This window comes from Filicampus tigris, chromosome 7 (genome assembly GCF_054856515.1).
Source record: "Filicampus tigris isolate MCC_2025a chromosome 7, RoL_Ftig_1.0, whole genome shotgun sequence".
NCBI classification, from domain to species: Eukaryota; Metazoa; Chordata; class Actinopteri; order Syngnathiformes; family Syngnathidae; genus Filicampus; species Filicampus tigris.
Window position 1 is genome coordinate 10,320,158 of NC_141223.1, and position 23,167 is coordinate 10,343,324.

General features: G+C 39.6%; 1 protein-coding gene and 2 long non-coding RNA genes across 5 annotated transcripts in view; 2 read left to right on the top strand and 1 right to left on the bottom strand.

Annotated features, from left to right (window-relative positions):
- The window catches only part of pax3b (paired box 3b), a 26,187-nt gene extending 17,391 nt beyond the window's left edge, over positions 1 to 8,796 (top strand). Inside the window, exons 7-9 of one of the 2 annotated variants that reach the window (XM_086035493.1) lie at positions 9 to 217; positions 2,883 to 3,167; positions 5,888 to 8,796. In XM_086035493.1, coding sequence (XP_085891619.1) covers positions 9 to 217; positions 2,883 to 3,167; positions 5,888 to 5,905 — 512 coding nt within the window. In that variant the 3' untranslated portion in view covers positions 5,906 to 8,796. The remainder of the gene's footprint in view (positions 1 to 8; positions 218 to 2,882; positions 3,168 to 5,887) is intronic. The other variant, XM_086035492.1, reaches the window with a different exon arrangement.
- Positions 1 to 14,362, bottom strand: part of LOC147144750 (uncharacterized) — an 18,683-nt gene extending 4,321 nt beyond the window's left edge. The window contains exons 1-2 of the long non-coding RNA XR_015087433.1: positions 14,255 to 14,362; positions 9,529 to 9,651 (exon numbers count right to left, since the gene is read on the bottom strand). This is a non-coding gene — a long non-coding RNA (uncharacterized LOC147144750). The remainder of the gene's footprint in view (positions 1 to 9,528; positions 9,652 to 14,254) is intronic.
- A 38-nt stretch (positions 14,363 to 14,400) lies between these two features.
- LOC147144751 (uncharacterized) lies at positions 14,401 to 22,227 on the top strand. 2 transcript variants are annotated; one of them, XR_015087379.1, is made up of 3 exons: positions 14,401 to 14,496; positions 16,276 to 16,441; positions 22,058 to 22,227. It is a non-coding gene; the product is annotated as an uncharacterized LOC147144751 (long non-coding RNA). The 2 variants fall into 2 exon arrangements; XR_015087380.1 differs by lacking the exon at positions 14,401 to 14,496 and adding an exon at positions 14,743 to 14,885.
- Positions 22,228 to 23,167: the final 940 nt, after the last annotated feature.

The following is a 23,167-nucleotide window of genomic DNA, read 5'->3' on the forward strand; positions in this document are numbered from 1 at the left end:
CACCTTAGAGCCGCCCAGCACGCTACATCGGCCACAGCCTCTCCCGCCGTCGTCGGGCCACCAAGTGCCCAGTGGCGGAGGCCAAGGTGAAGGAAACTCTGCCTACTGCCTTGCCTCTGGACGCCACTCCTTCTCAGGATACTCGGAAAGCTTTGTGAGCCCTGGCGGCCCAGTCAATCCCATGAACACCGCCATTGGAAATGGACTTTCAACGCAGGTGAGACTCTCTTATAATGACAGTGTTCTTGACCATGTTGCCCTTTCACCACTGTGTGAGGCAGTGGTGCCCTGTGCCTCTGGCTGTCAAGGAAACAGATTGGCATGAAATGAATGATCCAAAATTGGCATTGGCTTCCTTCTGCATAATTTAGGTACAAACACTTTCCTTCAAATGAAAATCACCACTAACAGCGGATGTCACACACAGAAATCTATCTACTCCAGAGATGGGAAATCCAGGTCCTGAAAGTAAAAACCCTGCCACAGTTTGTCTTGCACCACAGGTGCTTCTAATCAACTAAGCTCGTTTCCCTGTCTGTTGAGTAGAGCACCTGTGGCTAAGGCCAATCAGTGGCAGGGTTTTTACTTTCTGGACCCGTATTTCCTGTCTCTGATCTACTCTTTTGCATGCACAAAACATCCAATCCAAAGTATACTAGAGTATAACTAGAGGTGGGTAATCCAGGTCCAGAAAGTAAAAACCCTGCCACAGTTTGGCTTTAGCCAAAGGTGCATCTACTCAACCGGCAGGTAAACAAGCTCAGGCAGGTAAACAAGCTCAGTTGATTAGAAGCACCTGTGGCTAAAGCCAAACTGTGGCAGGGTTTTTATTTTCTGGTTTTTATTTTACCTACCTCTGAGTGCAACAATATTGTGCATCAAGTGATAGAGTACAGTTTTCAATCGTTACCACACTCTAAAAACAGTTGGGCTAGGAATAATATAATTTGGGGGCAAAAATGGACCGATCCACTATTTGGATGAATTTGACCCACCTGTCTGGATTGTTTTTGCAGAAAACAACCCCAAACATTTGCTACTTTTGTCCAAAACCACCAAAAAATGGGTCTGTTTTGTGCAAAACAATGCAAGGAGGTGGTTCAAATTGACCCACTTAGTGTACGGACCATTTTTTACCCAAAATGGGTTATTTTCAACCCAACTTTTTAAAAAAATGCAACAAGTACAAACATAGCACAACAAACACTGGACCCTGTGCCTCGAGTGAAGTCCTGTGACTGCATTCTTAAAATGCCTCCCCTGATATTCCCTCTAGTGATAGCAGAGTTCTTATTCATTTGTATGTTTCATATGACGAGGAAGGGATATTTAGTCTCAGATGTTCTTCCCCTTTGTCCCAACATTTTTCTCTGTGGACTCCTGGATACGCTGATTCAGGCCTCTGGCAACGGTAGCGTTCCAATATGAAACACCCTGGAATGGCAAGTCAGCAGCCCTCTCATGAGGCAGAGAGAGGCTTAGGGGAAAGAAATAGACATGATGGCTCTAGCTGGGATATAACACAAGCATTAGCGTCATTCGTAGAGTAGAACTTTGCAGTTATCGTGGCGGTGGGTTACTATATCCTGCAATATTTTTTGGCAACCGTTCCTGCTCTTTTTCTATGTCCAACAATCCTTCCAAGCACAATTTCATTTTTTTTTCTGAGGAAAATGTTACAAGGGCATGAGAGGAAACACCGCTCCTCTCTCCAAGTCAACATGGACTTGTCCCTCCTCTCCTACTTGGAAATGATTTAAGCAGTACCATGTGTGTGAGTTGATGTAGAATAATGTGTCACTTATAGGGCCAGGAAGACACATAGTGCTGCATACCTGCTTCTTATTAGGCTGACTCTAGGAGCCCCGAGCCTTTGCTCTGATCAGATGTAGGGTATATGATACATTTAGAGCTTGCAGGTTTACTTACACCATTGTTAAAAGATGAGGAGCACAGCCTCAATTTCTCATTAAGAGATTACCAATTTTTACTGGAATATTTAGTGCGCTTTCGAGTGGGTCGGTCCTATCAGTCCCATTTGGACACCAGTTGAACTACTTTGCCCTGCAGCTCTTTTCCCTACTTTGCCGGCCAAAGAATAGTCCTCCAAATTCGATTATTGTGTCGCTAATAAAGACCAGGTCAAGAACTAATGCTTTTCTCAGGCTGCAAATTTATTCCAAGGTTTGAGCCAAGCGAAGCTTACAGGCGTTTTTTCTTTTGAGATCAGAATGTTTTGTTTTGTTTTTTTCACTCAGAGACAAGTAAGCTTTCGCTACGATGTTTTGGGAGCAGTGGAATTTTAAAAAAGAGGGGGCTGTGGATCTCGAGCAAATTAGTTTATTCTCAATCTCTGAATCTGAGTCAGTAAGCTTTCGGCGTTTACTTTTCTTTCTGTAGCATTGTGTATCAATGCATACGACGTTGTCACGTTACACCACAAACTCCGGACCGATGCCCGGAACCAGGTCAGGGAATAGAGTTGGAGCCCCCTGAAATCTCTTTTGTCCACTTTGATGTGAAACGTGATCCAGCCCTCAGTAAGATCATAATTTGGCTCTGCATCGATAATCCTTACCTTATTATTGTATTTTGCTCTCAATTAATTGCACCGCATCATCAATCAAGGTTTTCAACTGAAATATTTACTTCACAAGGCCTGGCATGTGTGATTTTAGTGTTCGCTTAATTTGATTTGAAAGCAATATGCATCCAGAGTCATGTGAAGATATCTGATCTCTGTGGTATGAATGTATAAGTATCTGAAATTTGTAGAACAGAAAAAATGCCACTACACATGATGAACACAACATACTTTCATATTCACAGATTAGATGGGCATTATTCTCAAAGCTGTGTCCTCTCATCCGTCTTTCCAACAGGTGATGGGTCTGCTCAATCACGGCGGGGTTCCCCATCAGCCGCAAAGCGACTATGCCATCTCACCTCTCACCGGCGGCCTTGAACCACCGGCCGGCATGGCCGCCAGTTGCAGCCAACGCATGGATCACATCAAAGGTCTGGAGGGTCTGACCAGTGTTCCCTCCATGTCAGCTCTGCCTTCCCTACCCAGCTCCCAGTCCTACTGCCCTCCCTCCTACAGCTCGCAGGGCTACACAGTCGACCACATGGCGTCCTACCAGTATGGCCAGTACGGACAAAGTAAGGTCAATAGACTTCATTTCATAATTTTTGTTCTTTCACCACTATTAATTAGTTTGACATGCTTCACACAATAAACTTGTGATTGCTAGTCTGATCTTTGTCTCAAAACAAAGATCAGCTCATACATGCTTTCAGTTATTTTCTATTTGTATTTTTCAGTAAAGTCACTGTGTAAGCATAACAGATATTTATATACACAAGATTAAATAGGTCCCAGTGAAACGCTTGTAACTGCTTGGAAGCCACTGGATTTCTTCTATGAATGAATGAATGACTAGATAGCTAGATAGCTGGCTAGACAGCTAGCTAGCTAGCTAGATAGATAGATAGATAGATAGATAGATAGATAGATAGATAGATAGATAGATAGATAGATAGATAGATAGATAGATAGATAGATAGATAGATAGATAAACCTCTTGAATCATCATTCTTGGTCATTTTGGTCAGTTCAATGCTTCCAAAGTTCCTTTTCTGTTCCAGCATGACTGTGGCCCAGTACACAAAGCAAAAGTTTGAAAAAAGAACATTATCGGCCCACATAGAGAGCCCTGACTTCAACCGTATCAACCACCTTTAGGAAGATTATTAGGTCTGAATGAACGGACAAAATGTGAAAGATGTTATTGCTACAAAGACAACAACACATTTTCTTTCATTTTCACGTATCATTTATGTAAATACAATTGCGTCTATATAGTGCAGCTGCTGTCCTGCTTGTTAAGGTGCAACCCTGCTCCATTCTCAGGTTTTGGGGGTAATTGTGCATGTCTGATTGCCACTGAAAAGTAATTCGCCCAAAACTGTGACACAGTCATTCAGTAGAGTCAGCTCACATCACGGAAAAGTAACGCTCCAATCGGACTTGAGAGTCCTACTCAGCGTGTTTGCCCTTTAAAGAATATTCACTTGTTAAGTCATGAGAGGGTCTTTTCATTTCACATTACTGTTATGAAAGTCTTGCAGTCAACCTCAAACAAATCAGAATTTGCAAGGCAATGTCGTTTTCTGTTATACTATGATTACAGCAGCCGGCGTTTCCAATTTTGGTCCACAGGGGGTTGACCAATCAGTCTCATCCAATAATCTTGTTGCAAACCCTGGACAGGGCTCTTCAAAGAACGTGAAAGTGAGCCAAAAAGTCTGAGCACGTGTAACTTTGTGCGGCAGCAAATATCAAATGAATATCTAACTTAATATATAAGCGTACTAGAACACGTGTATACATGTTTTGAAATATTCCGGCAAAATAACAGAGCAAAAAAAGAATCGCACGTGAATAACCTTTAGCCTGTTTGTGTTGTACATGTGCCTAAGAGCGCAAAGGCGGTCACCGGGACAGCACGTATACTCATACACCTACGCACCGTTACAAGCCCGACCCGTCCATCTTGATGTGATTAATCAGTGGGACTGGATAACCAGCGTGCAGTTGGGTTTGGAGCTGCAGAAGAAAGGTCTTTTCTGGAGGTGGATGGACCTTAATAGCCTCTGGCAGGGCGACTATTAGAAACAGGTGTGAGGACTGAGGTCAGCTGGGGAGGCAGCATTTAGCAATGCTGCTTCAGGTTCCAGTGTTAGGGATGGTGCTTCGATCCATAGTGTTACACCATTTGATCACATGAAATTAATCACCGGATGGCTGAAGTAAACACAGAAATCCATTTTTTTCTTACTGTTTTGTGGATCCGAGACTTTTCGTTGTTTGTGGCCTTTTGGGCTTCATTATTCATAATTCAATGGTACCTTCATCTACTAGGGCCCAGTTTATTATTTTGGCTTCGTGTATTGAGCTTTGTGTTGCTTCAGAACATCCGGCCACCATCAGTTCATATTACTGTTGTCCCCATACCAACATTTTAACTTTGATACTATAACCTAAAATACCTCATTACCGATACAGAAAATTAAAACATCAGTAAAAAGCAATTAAATGATAGTTGACAGCAAAACAACTTGAAATTGGTTTTATCTGTATTAATAAAAAAAGATACTATAAGGATACTAATTTCATTTGAATACTTATATCTGATTTCATTATGAATTGTATACAACATATTTTAAATTTAATATTTAATGCAGTGATGGAATTTTTCCGGTGTGATTTTGAAATGTACCTCTGTATTTGAATGCTTCTTTTGTCTTGTTCCAAATGCAAGTGATGGCAATGTTTACTCGAGATATGATCCTCCCCGTTTCATAGATGAGCAAATAAGGTTTTGTATATTACAAATGATAAGACGAATATTTAAGTACAAGAATCTACCTTCCGTGTTTCATGCTAGCGATCGCGCGAAGACCCAACTGGCCATTTTGTGTCTTACAACAGTATGTAACAGTATTTATAATTGAATGAATGGATAAGCGCCCACTCACTCCGTCACCAAAATGTACTGAGTGGGTAGCACAAGCAGGGTGTCATGAATTTGGTTGATTGAGGATGCCCGCTCAAAAGGTGCTTACACCGACTTGTATGAAAAGCAACTTGCTAGTAAAGTTAGACAGCTGTGCACGTGGCAAAGTTCAGACTTCACATTCAGACATTCAGACTTGGGCATTGATTTATTACAACAAAAATTATTTGTTTGTGGACACGCTAAGCAGAAACCCAAGCGTAAATCTGCACCTTTTATTGTCTTTCTCTACAACATTTGATTTCAAATCTGCATTCTTTGGTGTTTGTCAACATGCCTCATCCTTTATTGTATTTATAATTTTTCAGGTCCCCTTCCTTATCTGAGGCCTGAGATCGCCTGACCCAAAGCTTGAGTCCACAAAGAATGAAGACGATCATTCGTCGACAGGACCAAAACGCATTAGAATATGTTCTCTGATGCAGGACATTACATGATTATTTCATGTGAAGGACAAGCAGACAGCTCAAAGAAGGGAACACAAGAAGGAATATGAGACCAAATACTGTTCATGCACTGTGGACATTTCTGCATTTGGAGTGCAAATGGGCAGCACAGTTTTCAGCGCTTAATTTGGTCAGTTCTGCACATGTGGCACTCTAACCATCTTGACTTCTCAGTGAAGTCCACTATAATTGTCGGCCCCCTCCCTGTTGGGTCTTAAAATTTTGAACATTTTTTTTCTACGAAGCTAAACCCCAATGTATTGCCGCAAGCCGGCCAGCCATTAATGTGTCTTGAGGCAACATATTTACACATCTTAAAGCCACATGAAGGTGTATGAAATTCCTTGTAATGCCAAATTAATCTCCCAAATCAATTCTGCCCGGCGGGGTGACAGGAAACGGGCTTTGCTGATTTTATCTATATGGCATTTATTTGAGATCCCACACAAGCCACACATGAAGAGAAATTTTTAGAGGCAAAGAAAGGAAACATGGGGAAATTAATATGTGGATTATATTATATCAGAAACGCTAACATACACCACAGCTGTAATGCTGAGGAAGTTCATTTAAACCTCCAACTAAGCACTCTCACTCCTCTTTGGTCTTCCTTTCTGTGTCTCATTGATGTTTCGGACAGCGAGGCACAGATCTTGGCCTTTTGTAGTAGTCGAGAAGCCTTACAGGAGGTCAGGGGTGACGTTAGGGAAAGTGACAGATGAGAGAGCAGTGGAAGAGAAGTGGTTTTAACAAAAGGGGAGGGGGTGGGTTGTTGATAGGCAAGATCGATCACAGGCTTAAACCCTTTTAGAGATCTTTCTCTTGCGGGAAAAAGCCACCAGGTCACAAGTCACGACACAAAACACTTGAGAAAGCAAAAGAGCAGCAAAGTTTAGATAAAAGATGGACATGCATTTCCCCCGCTTAGCAGAAGTGCCATATATCATATATCGCGGTCAGCAACATCATTTGAGGAAGTATTTGTCCTTTTTGACACTTTTCACTGTTTTCAGAAGATTTTTTAATAGGGAAAAATACAAAAAGTTAAGCACAATACAGTGGTCCCTCGTTTATCATGGGGGTTATGTTCCCAAAATGACCCGCAATAGGTGAAATCCGCAAAGTAAACTTTTTTTTTTTGCGATTATTATACCGTGTGTTTTCAGGCTGTAAACCTCACCAAAGTTCAAACCTTAGTAAGAAAAAGTATACTTCTTTATTATTATTATTATTATTATTATTATTATTATTATTGTTATTTGTTGTTGTTGTACTAATTACTAATATTGTTAATATTGTTTTGTAGCGAAACAAATATCTTTTTAACCTTAACCATAACCTTCCTGTTATGTTGTGGGTGAAACTGAACCATTTAGAAATTCCAGGGAGAAAAAAGGGATTAAACTTTGTCTGCAGGCTGCTTTTTTTAAATTTTCATTTTTTAATATTAAAAACGTTGCGTTACAGTATGTGATATTTTTTTGCTGATTAAACATTACAGCAGGTCACACTGCCCCATAAACATTGTTAATAAATGATCACAACAGGAAGTTAAAGGCCCAAAAATCTATTTAAGTAGAAATATGTAAACATTTTCATACAAATAATGATCAAATATTTTGAAATAACATGAAATTATCAATTTTGACTCAGCATATCTCACGCTTCCTCTGATTGTCGTCCTCCATCCAGACGCTGTATAGCGTTTTTTTTTCCTATTCTCCTTTCTAGGTAGTTGTTGCCTCTTTTTTCTCTTTTGGGCAATTAGATGAGGAGAAACCGACATGCCACCTTTGATTAGATTTTAAAACTTTAAAATCGAACTTAGAGGGTCCTATTCTTGCACAGCTCACTGGACTTTTTGGGCCATTCTCACCATGGTTGCCAAGCGATCAAGTGTAAGTTCATCCTCCTTGTCTTTATTGACACTTGTGTCCTCTTCTTCTTCACTAAATCAAATTTTAGTAAGCCGAATACAGTCTGCGCTAGACTGGAGGAGATGTATTCAAATTGGTCAATGTACAAGGTGGTGTGTGTACGCTGTAAAAAACAACATGCTTAATTGCGCTGTTAAAAATACAGACTCTCAATTAGGACGCAATATGGGTTCATACGCTGTAAAAAAAAAAAAACAGCATACAAAATAGCACTGTAAAAAAAATCTGCAATGCAGCGATTCCGAGAAAGGTGAACCACGTCATATAGCGAGGGACCACTGTATTACAGTATGCTCAAACTGGACTATGATTTTTAAGAAGGTAACTATGACAAATTATTTTCCAAAAATCATTATTGATGATGAGAAGTTTCCCAAATGAGTAACGCCAACAATATCAATTTTCAAGTAATTATAAGATATTGCTTTTTATGTTCATTCCCACAAAAATTCTCATAAAAACAATATCCACTTTGATGAGCTCTCTATTTTTAGAGGCCGTTAATTAAGGAACAGCACGTGTGCTTTAATGTGATGATTAGAACACGACAAATTACATTTGAAGGACAGAGGCAAAATTGTTACGTTATTAAAGTGTTGGACCATTCTGTCTTTATTTCCTATAAGTGCAAATATCGATAAGTGAGAGTCATTCCAAATATTTTTGTCACAAAGCATTCCAAACGGCAAAAGGGGATTTTATCTGTCACATCCAATTAAAAACAACAACCACAAAACAAGTTGCCCACATGAAAGCACTCTATTGTTTGAATATTTGGCAGAATGAAACAGTTCTTTTAGTCATTGTATGTTTCTGTATTATGAAGTGGTATAACATAAGGCCATGTATGTGTATAAGCACATTATCATTATTTATAATGAAATAAAAATCCTGAAAATGCTTGCTGCTTTGTTCAGTGTTTTCTCCTCCAGACTACTAAATGGAGTCTTTGTGTTTATTTTGGTCATATTGTGAAAATAAGCCAAGTGACTGTGATTAACTTTAGTGAGTCCATTCAGAGACAAATATGTACTTTTGAAGGCACTCATGTAAACCCCCCCAACCAAAATAGTCCCACCAATTGGTGATCACCACACATCCAAATTGACAATGAACACAACTGCCTTTCTCACGGAAGACTGTTGACTTCGGCAGCTGCATCAGTGGGTATTAATACGCTCACTGCCCCCATGCTACTGTAACAAACTGACTTTTGTTTAACGACATCTAATATGAAGCGAACAAGCCTTAAAGCGTTTTGGACAAATCCAATTCCACATCCACACACCCACTCTCGCTACATACACAGGGCCCCTGTGTGTGTTTGGGTACCAAAAGCATTCATATATCATTTTCATGGTCAAATGTAGTGTTGTTTCTCTGCATGTGAATGTGTATGTGTTCATGCAGCCTGAGGGTGTTGAGTCTAATTTTAACATCCTTCTGATTAATTGTTTCTGCTAGCAGGCCTCAGCTTGGTTCACACTATCCATTGCACATTCTGTAAACATGGTCTAAGTCAACATCACTTCCAAAATCACCCTTAGTTTTGTTACATAAGCTTACCAAGGAAAAGCCAGGATCGATGATGGGCTCTGTAGGCCTTCCGCGCTCACAAACATCTTCATGCATTCAGATGTGCACACACGTTGGCGCAGAGCCACATCTGCACCCACTCTGTTTGTTTTCCTATCCGATACAGAAATGAAGACAAATCACAGATGCGAAATTCCAAAGCTAAGATTTTTCCTAAGGAACCCCCAGATGCACATCCTGAAAAGGGAATTTTCGAACCACAATTTTCCACATTTAGCTATGTGCCCGTGTATGCTTTTGGTGCATTTGAGATACGAGTGACAGGATGTAAGAGTTTTTCGAGTTATGAGCCGTCGTTCGGCAGATTTTTTGCTTTGACTTGCGTACGCAGACTTTCGATATGAGGGCTGTATGATGGCAGTGAACTCAACTTACTTGACAATTAAGGAGCGCTTTGGCAAATAGAGAACATTTCTCAAAAAGAGGCGTGAAGCTGTTGACCACCACTCCCAGTCGAAGTTTACTGTCAAACTAAACATAAAACAAAGACAGTTACACCTTGCGAATACAAAACAAACGCGGAGCTTAGATTTTTAGGCACATGCTAAATAGCATATATGGCTATGTTCACACTGCAGGGCATGACGCAAATTCGTATTTCTCATTAAATCCCATCTTTTTATGCACTCGTTCACATTACAAAAACAAACGGAACGCGTCCAATTCCATGATGTGACACGCATTCACACAAGTCATGAGGTCGAATGACACACACGAAAAAAAAAACACCCATGTCATATGGTACAATCCTTACGGAAGTAAATATGGTTCTATGTGTAGGAGCTCATGTTATCATCTCATATCGACAGAGGAGCGAGGCGAGAGGAGGCAACGCTCCTCCATCTCCTCATTTCATGGAGACGTCTAAAGATGACGTCACGTCATAACTAATGAACCGTCTGCGTGGCTGAACCACTTCTATCACCACAAATGTCCACTTTATGCTACATGTTTCAAGTCAAAGTGAAGTTAAATATAACATCAACACAGTTACTACAACGTGGCAGTTTTGCAGAATTTTTAAAAATATTTTTCAATCTCCCAAGTACCGGCCACCGCCTGTGCTGAGTGCAGATTTGGCTTTTGATGACGTATCAGTTGGATGTGCACAGATAAGCGTTCGTACTGCAGATGCATCGCATGCATATCTGAATTATATCGACATACGAAAGAGGCCGGTTTTGAAAAAAAAAAAAAAAAAAATGTTCTGTTCACACTGCATGGAAAAATATTGCCAAAAAGTGAATTGTTGTGGTGCAAGCCTATAACCCTTTAAAAGAAGTGAATTGAACACAAATGGTGCAGCAAAACAAGTAGACAGACAACAAAACAGTACTCACACTCATATATTCTATATCCCCTGCAAAGGATGATGACTATAAGTTCCATAATGTTGAAATGAGAGGAGTTGAGACATCTCACAGTATATATAGTGTTCATTGTTCATTCCATGGATATATCTGACTGTCTGTCTGACTGCCCCCGGATAGCCAAGGCGGGCACATCAGAAGGAGCAGGACAATAACCATTCAAATAATGCAGTGTGACAAAAGCTGTTTCATGTTTCTTAACCATAATTCTAATTATGTCTTTATGGTAAGTTTTATAAGGTACAATAATATGGAGTGCTATATTTCCCCCTCATTAAAATAAACATTGTATTTTTTGGGAGGGGCGGGATGCTGGAACAGATGCTTTTCCATTAATTTCATTGGAAAAAGAGGGGTTTGAGATGCGAGCGTTTTAAGTTACGAGCGTGGTCATTGAATAAATAAAATTCTTATCTCAAGGCACCACACTAATGTTTTCTATATATTTCTACACCTTATGCTATGACATGTTTAAAAATCTGTCAAATTTCATATAGAGGTGCATCACATCTAAGCTTCCTGCCATCACACTCTCTCACACACACACACACGCCATGTAACACATTTGTAATTGTGTATGTGTTGCCATGTGATCCTGTATCCCACATCTCAGACAACCCCCTGGGGTCAAGAATTTGTTTTCTTCCTCCTGTGTTCTAACGTACCTCCTGATCATGCCAGCAGCTGTTCCTGTCATTCTCACTGTGTGTTACTGTTTAAATGTGTCTTACACGGGCATTAGTGTGTTCTGTCTAAACCTCTATTGACGATATCATTGCCGGTGTCGCCACCAGGCATCCCGTGCCTATGTATGGTATGGATTGTGCCTTTAATGTGCTGACACAGTGGCTAGAACGGTCCTGTGTAATTTTCTGGAATATATTGTCATGAATGCACAATAGTTTTCAGTGGTCTGCAACTGTCATTTTACTATGCATTCATTTACTATTATTTTGTACCTTTCATGTAACTAAATTAGGTGATAAGAATGAACATCTTTGTGAAAGGCAACATTTGTCATACAGCCCCTTTGCAGAAGGATGTGTGTCTGATGAGGGTATTTTAGATGATGTGATACAGGAGGAATTGTTTGAGGTGTCCTTATATTTCAACTTACCATCACCCCGCTGTACGCACACTTAACCCCCTGACACGCTCAAGCATTCACACACTCTGTCATCACAGGTCCTGGTTGCTGCTGACCTAAGCATAACACATGCTGGGCACAACTTAACCCCCAGACCTCCCGGATGGAAAACATACTGACACGGGAGAAAGATGGCATCTGAGGAGAAGGTGACATCCCATTCCTCCAAAATATGTCGTATCAACTTTCCTTTTACCTGTACGGGAAGGACAGCATCCCATACCAAGGCAAGAATTAAATGTGCAGGCTTTCCAGCAAGAAACCTTCACTTTCAGGCCATGATGTACCACTGTTTGTGCTGTAAAAATGTTTGATATTTTTTTTCTTCTCTTTTGTCTGGCAGGGATGATTAAAGTTGTGTGTCTACTAAATTTACTGCTCCACTGCAGCATGATTTACTCAATTACAATTAAAAGAGGCACAATGAGAAATAAAGAGTTTCTTTCATCATCCCAAGTAGAAACCCGTCTTTGTTCAGCTTACAGAAAAACAGCAGTGGTAAACTTCACTTTTATTGGGGCCATCGGTGCTACAAAAGCAGCCAATGTGTACACGATTGCTTCTATTCAATTTGCTGTAAACTCAGCATTCTTATGTGGATGAAGCAAATGTAAATGTAAATTTGGGATGACAAGTAGATGCGGAGCAATGTTATTTCTTTCATGGAAAAAGGGTAATGAGAATTAAATTCACACAGTCAAGGTGTAGCAAAATATTGATGCATTTTTCCCTTAGAGAAAAAGTAGCATATTGAGCTAAACTTAACATGTTGAAATTAGTAGATAAAATAGTTTACATTTGAATATATAGTTTTGCTTTCTGTCGTTCCTTTTTTTTTATTTTTATTTTTTTTTAAGAAAATGCATCTTGAACTCAGTCAGTCAGTTGACGGTTCATTTGTGCACACAGAATTTTAGATGGATGAGCATTGCAGAGATACAAGTGTAATGCAAAACACCCTCGGTCTGCTGGAACGCCTAATGCAATGCGGTCTACCAAATTCACAAACACTTACCAGATTTGCCCTGGCACGAAAATTAAGTTGTGCCTGCTTTTACACCAAGCACATGGGTGCCTGTCTATGAAAATAGGGCCGTAATGTTCAGACTGATAAAGTTTGTTGTAATTGTTGTTGTTTTTCTTTGCAAATATTCAATACTTTTTAATTTGATACATGCAACACGTTGCAAAAAAAAAGCTTGTCTCTGTTACATCACCTTTTCTTTTTACGACACTTAATAAGCGTTTGCAAACTGAGGAGACTATTCTTTGAAGCTTTGTAGATGTATTTTTTAACCTCTTCTTGCTTGAAGTACATCTTCAGTTTGTCAACAGTCCAGGGTCCCCGTTGTCGTATTTTGCGCTTCATGAATGTGCCACACATTTTCAATGGGAGGCAGGTCTAGATTGCTGGCAGGCCAATCTAGTACTCCCACTCTTTTATTATGAAGTCACACTGTTGTGACACATGCAGAATGTGGCTTAGTATTGTCTTGCTGAAATAAGGAGGAACATCTCTAAAAAAAAACTTGCTTGGATGGCAGCATGTAGCTCCAAAACCTGTTTGAGCCTGCCAGCATTAATAACTTATTCATTCCATGAGCACTAACACATACCATCACTGGCTTTTGAACTTTGGGCTGATAAAAATCTGGATGGTCCTTTTTCCTCTTTGGCCAGGGTTTCCCAAAGCAACTAGTAATTTGGACTCGTCAGACCACAGCAAACCTTTCCACTTTGTGTCACTCCTTCTCAGATGAGCTTGTGCCCAGAGAAGTCAGCAGCATTTCTGGGTGTTGTTGATATACAGTGATCCCTCGTTCATCGCGGTTAATGGGGGGACAGAACCCGGCGCGATAGGTAAAAAACCACAAAGTAGCGTCGGACTTATTACTATTATGATTATTATTATTATTATTTTATATGATATTTATTGTACAGTTTTATTTGGGGGAGTGGGATTTGCGCCTCTGTTACGCGGTTGCAAACCCCGACATGGTTCCCACACCTCTAAATACTTGTTAAACAATCAATTTAACTTTAAAAATGGATAATGAATAATAAATACCAAGCTGCAGGTGATCAGAATTTAGCTTCAACCACGGCAGCTGACGATCACGATGGAATGTTCGCTAAAAACGATGTTAAAGTTGTCATTTTTATCATAAAATTGACTTACCTTAACTAGAATGCCATAGTGTAATTTATCCAATCCTGCACTTTAAAACGCTTGTCGTCGTCGTGAAGAGTGAAAGTAAAAACGGCCGCTTGTCTTCTTCTTCTTCGCTTTGTTGCCTTCTACTTCACTTAAAAATGAAGAAGAGCTTGGCCACCGGAGGGGGATAATGCATTAACTTTATCTCTGCACAATAACATCAATAAAGTCCTTTGGACAAAATGCAACGCGGGATTGTAGTTAAGGTAAGCTGTTTTAAGACAACCTCAGACAAAACTAACAAACACTTTCACACTTTACTTGGCGATGTCTAAGTCGTCTGTGCCGCTGGCCAGCCGGGAGCGCGCTGCGCTCACGACATAAACACGGCTGTTGTACTGTAGGCTACTATCCGATTTTTACAAAACTTTATTAGAGAAAACACATCATTACAAATACGAGGAGAAAGTATCCGGCATGACTCTGACTTAATCAATGGCACATTTGAATAGTGGACGAGACTAGCGAGAGGCTGCGGTGATGCGCACCCAGTCAGCTCACATATAGTACACAGTGGAAAAAGTAAATCCACTTGTGCCCTCGTTGGTCGAGCTCGCGCTGGGAACCAGTCACCGCCTTTTATGAGTGCCTGCAGGTATGTACAAAGCCTCCGAGTCAACTCATATCTTTGAAGCAATGCATCTTTCTGCAATATAGCTGCCGATATGGCTGTGTTGTTTCATTTTTAATTTGTTATGAATGCTTCTGAAAAATCCGCGATGCTACGAGGGCGCGAAAGTTGAAGTGTGAAGTAGCTGTATGGCTTTGGCTTTGCATGGTAGGGTTAAATATGCATTTGTACATGTAGCGACCAAGTGTGTTAAGTGACAATGGTTTTCTGAAGTGTTCCTGAGGGCATTCAATTTTGTTGTTCTGCCTTGCCATTCATGTGCAGAAATTTCTCCAAACTCTGAATCTTTTGATGATATTATGGACCATAGATGATGAAATGCCTAATTTCCTTGCAGTTGTACATAGAGAAAGGTTATTTTTCTACTATTGGGCTATTTGCTCATGCAGTTGTTCACAAAGTGAGGAACGTCACCCCATTCTTGCTTATGAGCCTTCTCGAGGATGTGTCTTTTATACCCAAGCATGACACTCACTTGTTTCCAATTAACCCGTTGACCTGTGGAATGCTCCAAAACAGGTGTTTTTTTTTCTTTAGTTTTTTTTTTTTTTTCTTTTAGCATTCCTCAGCTTTCTCAGTCTTTCGTTGCCCCTGTTTGTTGGAACATTTTTCAATTGCGAATTAGTGTCTTCATCTCCTAAATACTTTTTGAGTGTTATTAAAAGGAAAGGTGGTAAACATGCCAGCTTGTTTTGGAACATGTGGGCATCAAATTCTAAAAAATGAATGACAACAACAACAATGACAACAATCAATTGGAATATTACATCTCTTATATTTTTAGCGTTTTACATTGACTATACAGCGGGTTGAAAAGAATTTGAAAATCATTGCATTCTATTGTTATTTACATCGTACACAATGTCACAACTACGTTGTAAGTAATTACTTTTAACACTTGAACAGCAGTTAAGTCTTAATGTGAGGCATCTATCAGTAGTCCCCATCTGCCCTTTCTGAACATAATGTGTTTATATTTTATTACTTATATACAGTAAATTATTTTTTTACACTTGTATGAAAACAAAAAGCCATTTTTGCCGGTGCAGTTAATGGTATTATGGTGGGCCAAGGTTGTCCTCTCAAAGGGATTCCTGTGAACACCATCGTCTTCACAATTTCACTTATCAGAATGTTTGTACTCTTTCTGGAATACACTTATATGCTACCAGATGGCACCAAAGTCCTGAATCTAGTAATTGGTGCTAAGGAAGTACTTTGAAGTGATACATCTTGACTGACAGACTAATAGCTTGTTGGGGAGCAAATGGGTTTAACCTGGGTTATAAGTGGATGATACAGAGAGTCTTCCCTCCTCCGCATTTTTTATAGAATTTGCATGTTTGTGTTTCAGAATGAGATGCATTGGGGAGACAGTGATGCAGTTCGGAGAGATACTGCTGGTGGAATGAAGACGTGGAATTTTGAAGGAAATTACGGTTTGCAGAAGAAGAGCATTGCCTTCCACCGCTCCCAGAGCTGACATTTGCCCGTGGCGCAAACACGTGTTTGGACACGAGGTGGGTTTGATGCAACCACAGGGTGTCTTGTGTGCACCACATCTCATGTTAACTGTAGCAAAACAACATTAAAAAGCTCATAAGCCAACATGATGTAAATGTTTTTAATTAGATCGGCTCATGCTATATAGTATTGATTGCAGGAACATACAGGGGATCTTGGGGAACATGGCAAGTTAAAAAAACCACACTTCCTGTCAGACCTCAATTCTTCTCAGTAATCTCTTCTGACAGTCATCTGGACTAACATGGAGACATCTGTCGGCAAGCCGTGCTTTTTGGATTTACTTCTGTCTTGCATGATTTAACCCAGAGATTCTGTACAAAACATGCAACTATTACTAAATCAAAAGAAAGAACACAATGACACTATGAAATATCAAAAATCCAAATCCCAATCCCATCAAACACAAATAATAAAACATTTACAAAGAAACACAATTATACTACTGTAACCCAGATGACCCAGTTTCAGAAGTACAATTGAATGATCTCTTTTACCATGATTTAGAACAGATACTTCTTAAATCTGAGAATGGAGCTGAAGGGGGTTTTACAATTATTACCTCATTAACGCACTCAAACAATGATGATGATGGACAGTAGTTTGTATTTGGCGAAAGTAGCCTGATCATTGGAGCAATGATAACACAGTAGTCGAAGCATTTGGGGTCCATGTTGCTGCTCAATGGTACTCAAACAACCCTCAGGCAGAACGGGAGCTCAAACCTGAAACCTTGTATGCAGCCTCTCAAGACACCAATGTTATCTTGTTTGCAAATGTAATGTTGTAGTACCAATCGTAGCTTCTTCGTCCCACATAGCAATACTCACATTTATTTATTTTGAAGAATGACCCATTTAGCATTGTTAATTCAACAATTCATCAACTTATGTTCAAGAATTTAAAAAGAAAGAATACAGCTGCATCGTTCATCCACCAAAAGCCTTATCCAAAAAAGACAGTGTCAAGAAGGTATATCACACACGTACATATACATACATACATACATACATACATACATACATGCATAAATACAAACATACATGCATACATACATACATACAGACATACATATAGGACTGGGACGATACACTTTTGTCCCAGTCCGATACAGATCCCAATACTTGGGTTTCAATCCGCTTTGTGTGTGTGTGTGGTGGTATATATATATATATATATATATATATATATATATATATATATATATATATATATATATATATATATATATATATTTTTTTTTTTTTTATGGTTTAGTTTAGTTGGTATCACAGAGGGAAACTCGTACTATTTTTCCCCCCTGGAAACAAAGGCGAATGACAGACAATGGATGGGTACCCACGCTGCTGACGGATGACGAATGACGGACGCTCATATACGTATACGACACAAACAAGGCACAAACAGTACTGGCTATGAGTTGATAAACGACACTGATGACATCTGCTGGTGATTCCACGTCATCACAACGCTCCCCAAGCCCCATACTTTGAGATCAACTGCACCAGACCCTTGAGCAGCAAATGCACACCAAAAATGAATTTATCGAGTTAAGCCGTGGATGGCGCTATACCATTGAATTATAAAAAAAACTCGTTAACATGAGGTCGGCCTCAAATGAGTTAAGTACGGTAACAAAGTTTTGTTACTTCATTACTTGATACCTCTGTTTAAATGTTACTGCAGGAAGATCTCAACTTGCAGATGATGTAAAGTTGGCCCCTGCGAAGTGGGCACTCCTTGTACCCGTGCCCCTGCCCCCATCCCTTCTCATTTCAAAAACATGTTTTTTTGGGGGGGTTAATTAGAGATTGAGTTGTCCACAAGTGTGAATGTGAGCGTGAATAATGTAGGTGCCCTTCAATTGTCTGGCGACCAATTCAGGCTGTACCCTACCTCTCGCACAAAGTCATCTGCAATTGGCTTCAGCTCAAGCGCAACCCAAGTGAGGGTAAACATTACAGAAAATAGATGGATAAACTGAATGAAAGAGCAAGCAACACATTGAGTTACTAAACCTCAGTGTCTCTTAAAATACTCTCCAGGTAGCTGAAAGTTTCACAGCTTGATTGGCGTGTGCCTATTGTGTGGTATAGTTCTTGTAATAATGTGTTTGTGTGTGTGTGTGTGTGTGGGCTGGGGAGGAAGGGTGGGGTTGGTTGGCAATGAGAAAATGAGGGAGAATTTGGTGTAGATTTGCACACGTGGCTTGCCAAGAAGGTGAAAGAGGGTTTGCACAGAAAGCTAGATAAAGAACAAGCAGGAATTGAGTTCAAGAGGAAAGAGGCAAATGTGAGTAATGTGCTCCTTCTACCTGCAAAGAAAAATAACTTTCTTCCCTCAGCTTGTCTGCAAGTACTCAGGCATTGCAAGTATGCAAAGACGTTTGGGGAGAGAATGTGATGTAGGAGGCTGGAAGTGGAAGAGCAGCTGAGGCTGTCCGGTGCTCATGAATCAGGCTGAGGCACCATGAAGTGGTGGCCCCTCATCGGAGCCAGATGGGCCCTTGGCCACACACACGCATGAATGCACACGCAAACACACGCAGACACACACACAATAAGGTTTGTCGTTAGTTGAAGAAATATGCATAGGCGTATTTAATTGTTTAAATATATTTTTTATTGAGCAGCAGCAAATTGCTGGTCACAGGGGAAAGGGCATCACACACGTTGATATATTTCCATCCTATTATTTTCTCAAAGAAAGGCTTTATGAAAAGGCTGACATGCATATACGGGATTTCGTGAAGAAAACTGAGGATTCTTTTTAACATCTTTTAAATGGTCATTTAAGAAATTAAGCATGAGTGCTACAAATGTAAAAATGTAGACTTTCCACACGTGATGTTACGCGAAACTCAATAGCAAAAAGTGCTTTGCTTTACAACAACTTTACAAATAAACACTGTCAAGCTAAAATATTCGTACTGAAAAAAGTGTAGGCAAAATGTAAAACAGCAGATGAGTTAGAGTTGAAATTGTTTGAAACGCACATGTTTTGGTTGGACATTTACATATTTAGTCCAATGAATGGCTGCCTATAGCCCATCATCCTTGTCGATTTGACTTAAGTGTGCTGAACTGTGACCAATTCCATACCCAGATGTGAACTCATATGATCTGATTTTATTTGGCACAAAGATTCAGGAAAAAGAAACATTGAAAGATGAAGAGATACTTTTATCTTTTATGTAAAAACTTCAATTATATTTATATTCTAGTGTGTTTTTTAATTTTAATGAATGCACACTTTGTAAGTAAACATCGCTTTAAAATGTATTAAACCAGCTTCCCGCACCATGAAGTGCTTGAATGCCAAGTCTTTTCATTTCTCTCAACTTTGGACATTTTACCACAATGAACAATTTCAAATTGCATTCCCACTTATGAAGCAGAAGCAGAAGACATTAAACAAGCACAACCAACAATAATTTGATCTCAATTGAGAAACAAAAAAAATGTGCTTTTCTCTTTTCCCCTGGTTTTTACAAATATGGCGTGCACACACACATGCACACACACACACTGGTTTTGAAAAATTATAATTTAGAACTAAAATATAATTTTGTTTTTAGAGCTTCTCCATCAATTGACCACTACATAACCATAAATAAAAGCTTTAATAATCACATAATTGGGGTCTAAGTAATTTGCTCATTTTTTTCATATTAAAGTAGAATGACTACAAATGCATCAGTTTTAATGATGAACCCCTTTGAATGTTTTTAACAGCCATTTGGACACCTGACCAAAAGTTCCACTTTCATACAGCGAGTTACTTTTGATTACTAGCATTGAAGACAACTTTGTAGAGATGTTTTGTTTGCGGTTTGTTTCATTTGTCAACCTCCAGACACGTGCTTGTGTGAGAGGATGATAAATCAGTGTGAAAATGCAACATCTCATGGGAACGAGTCACAGTAATGTAGGTTGTGTGTGGAGTGGGTACTAATCTGGTCCTGCGTGGCCCTCAAAATATATTAAGACATGCACCATCCCAAAGAATCAGGTGTGATCTCTCTCTCTCTCTCTCTCTCTCTCTCTCTCTGTCTCTCTCTCTCTCTCTCTCATTAAATTTGTATAACTTGTATAACTTATAAAAAAGTTATACAATACATATTCTATGTTATTTTACATTTTTATAAATTATAAATTTGACATGTTTAACTTGTCAGCCTGCGTACCCACATATTTGCAAAAACACATACTGTAGAAAACTAGTTGGAAATACGACAATTGTAAATCTGCACATTGTGCAATTTACAATTCTGGTGCATATTATTTTTGAACATGTATGTTGGACATATTAAAGCTTTACTCTGCCAACTCTCCCACAATCCGCACACCCGAAGTCTTGGATAAGTGGTAAAGAAAATACCGTAGATAGATGGATGAAAAAAAATGCCTATAGCAAAGTAAACAACGATACAACGATCATGACAACGATACGATTTCCATATCACAATAGAAACTAGTTTGGTGGCTACCGCAGTTTTTTTTGTTTTTTTTTTTAATGTTGCTGTTCTGGTTAATACACCTCTATAGGCCATTAAACCACGATGATGTTTTTAATGCTAAAAAAATGATTATTACGGCCATGTCATGTCATCTTCCAAACCGCTTATCCTATATAGGGTCGCGGGGAGTTGCTGGAGCCTATCCCAGCCGTCAATGGGCGAAGGCAGACTACACCCTGAACTGGTCGCCAGCCAGTCGCAGGGCACACATAGACACTGTCACTGAGCGGGAATCGATCCCACGCTGCCCGCACACAACTCAGGCGTGTGTACCACTACACTATCAGTGGACGATTATTACGGTTATTCATGAATTTTTACCTGAATTTTTACGGGAGGGGGTGGGAGTGGGGCAAATTGAATCTTCTCAGAGAAACCCAGTAGTGAGTTGGCGAAAACTGGTATTTATCTCTTTATTAGATAGTATAGTCTCTTCTTGTTTTTTGATCCAATGATTTTCTTTTAACCGTAGTGTACAGGAACATAGATACACGCAACTGTAAAATATTTACTGGAGCATACTTTGGTTGAGGCTGAAAAAAACAAAAAACAAAGACACGCGTTCGTTATCAGGTCACATATTGCCACACACTGCCCTCTGCTGGTTATTTTAGGCAAACACACACTGGAGCCCATAACGAACCATACTGGACAAAAACGATGCCCTCAACTTTTGAGATACAGTATTTGTTATTTATTTATCAGCAGAGGTGTCGAAATTAGTCAGGCAGAAATATAGATATTAGGGATTAAGGAGATTTCTGGGGAAGTTGAGGAATCAAAACTACGTAAAGTATAAAAGTAAAAGGGATGCAAGGGGGGAAAAGTTATAATTTAAAAAATGCCTGCTTATAGTGGAGGTGCAACATTCATTAGTAAAAAAAATAAATAAAGATATCCTAATTTTAAGACTCCATGGCAATTAATTTGAACGTTATGTAAAAAAAGACAGAAATTGACAAATGTGATATTACAAAACTGTACAAGTGTATATTTAAACTTAACTATTGACTTTTTTCCAAGTCTTGATAATGTGATTAAGCTTTGCTTTCCTTGACAAATATGTAAATTAAATCATCCATTTAAATCCCAGGAAACCTGATTGTTCATCCCAAACCTTGGCAACAACACCAGTCACAAAACTGTCTCTGTCAGTGTGGCAGGCCCCTGACAGTTGCCTGCAATGAAGGACATCTTACTTGGGAGAACGTGATGACGACGCTAAGGGCCTATAACTGAGAGGAGTTCCTGAAAATAGAAGAGCAGAGCTAACCAACCATTTTGAAACTGAGAGCTCCTTCTTGGGTACACTTAAAAATGTGAAGTTCTGCATTGCCCAGAATCTGAAGGTCTCCTGAGACCAGACGAGCAGCAGTACTGCACCACTGCTGATAAGTGGACAGAAGAGGATTCAATAAAGATACAAAATCCCATCTGACCATACCCCACAATGCATTCTGGGTCAGCTGGGAAGAAAGGAACTACACCTGTAGACACAACTAGGTCCTCAAACGTCTGCCAGAAGCTCGTCTTCCTCATGAGATTGTAGCCATAACTCTTACGCCAAACCCAGTAATCAAATCCTGTGTTTCATGATTCTGACTAATGTGAAATGTTACAAGTTTAATACACAGTTCTCGAAAAAAAAAAAAATACTCAAATTGTCTTTGCTTACATGTTGTAATGCATGATGATATTCATCCATGTGAAGACAGTGATCATGCGAAAGATACGTCAGAATAATTAGGAATAATTTTTAAAATTCTACAGCAGTCAAATTGCAATGTCCCATCACTAGTGTACTCTTTCAAACAGGCCCCTGTGCTACTCATATGATCCTTGGGTGTAACTTTGCCATACCACAAATGGAATGGTATGATGCGTAAGTTTGGAGGGCTCTTACCCTCCATAAGCAGGTGTTTGGGCCGTTTATTGGCTGGGATTCCCCGGGAAATACCCCAACTGAAGGTTTCCAAAACGTGCTGAACTGCTTTGTGGAAACAGGGACCATTAACACAACTAAAATAAGATTATTTGTTTTCGGCAAACAAATAAATAAATCACATTTTAAAACGGTAACCTCCATGATGGGCACCATCACATTGGTTGGACTTCACCTATTCGCCACAAGATGGCAGTAGTTATCTATTGTAGTGCATGAACTCATTAACCTTCATGACTGCGTGGGTGGTGAATATGTAAC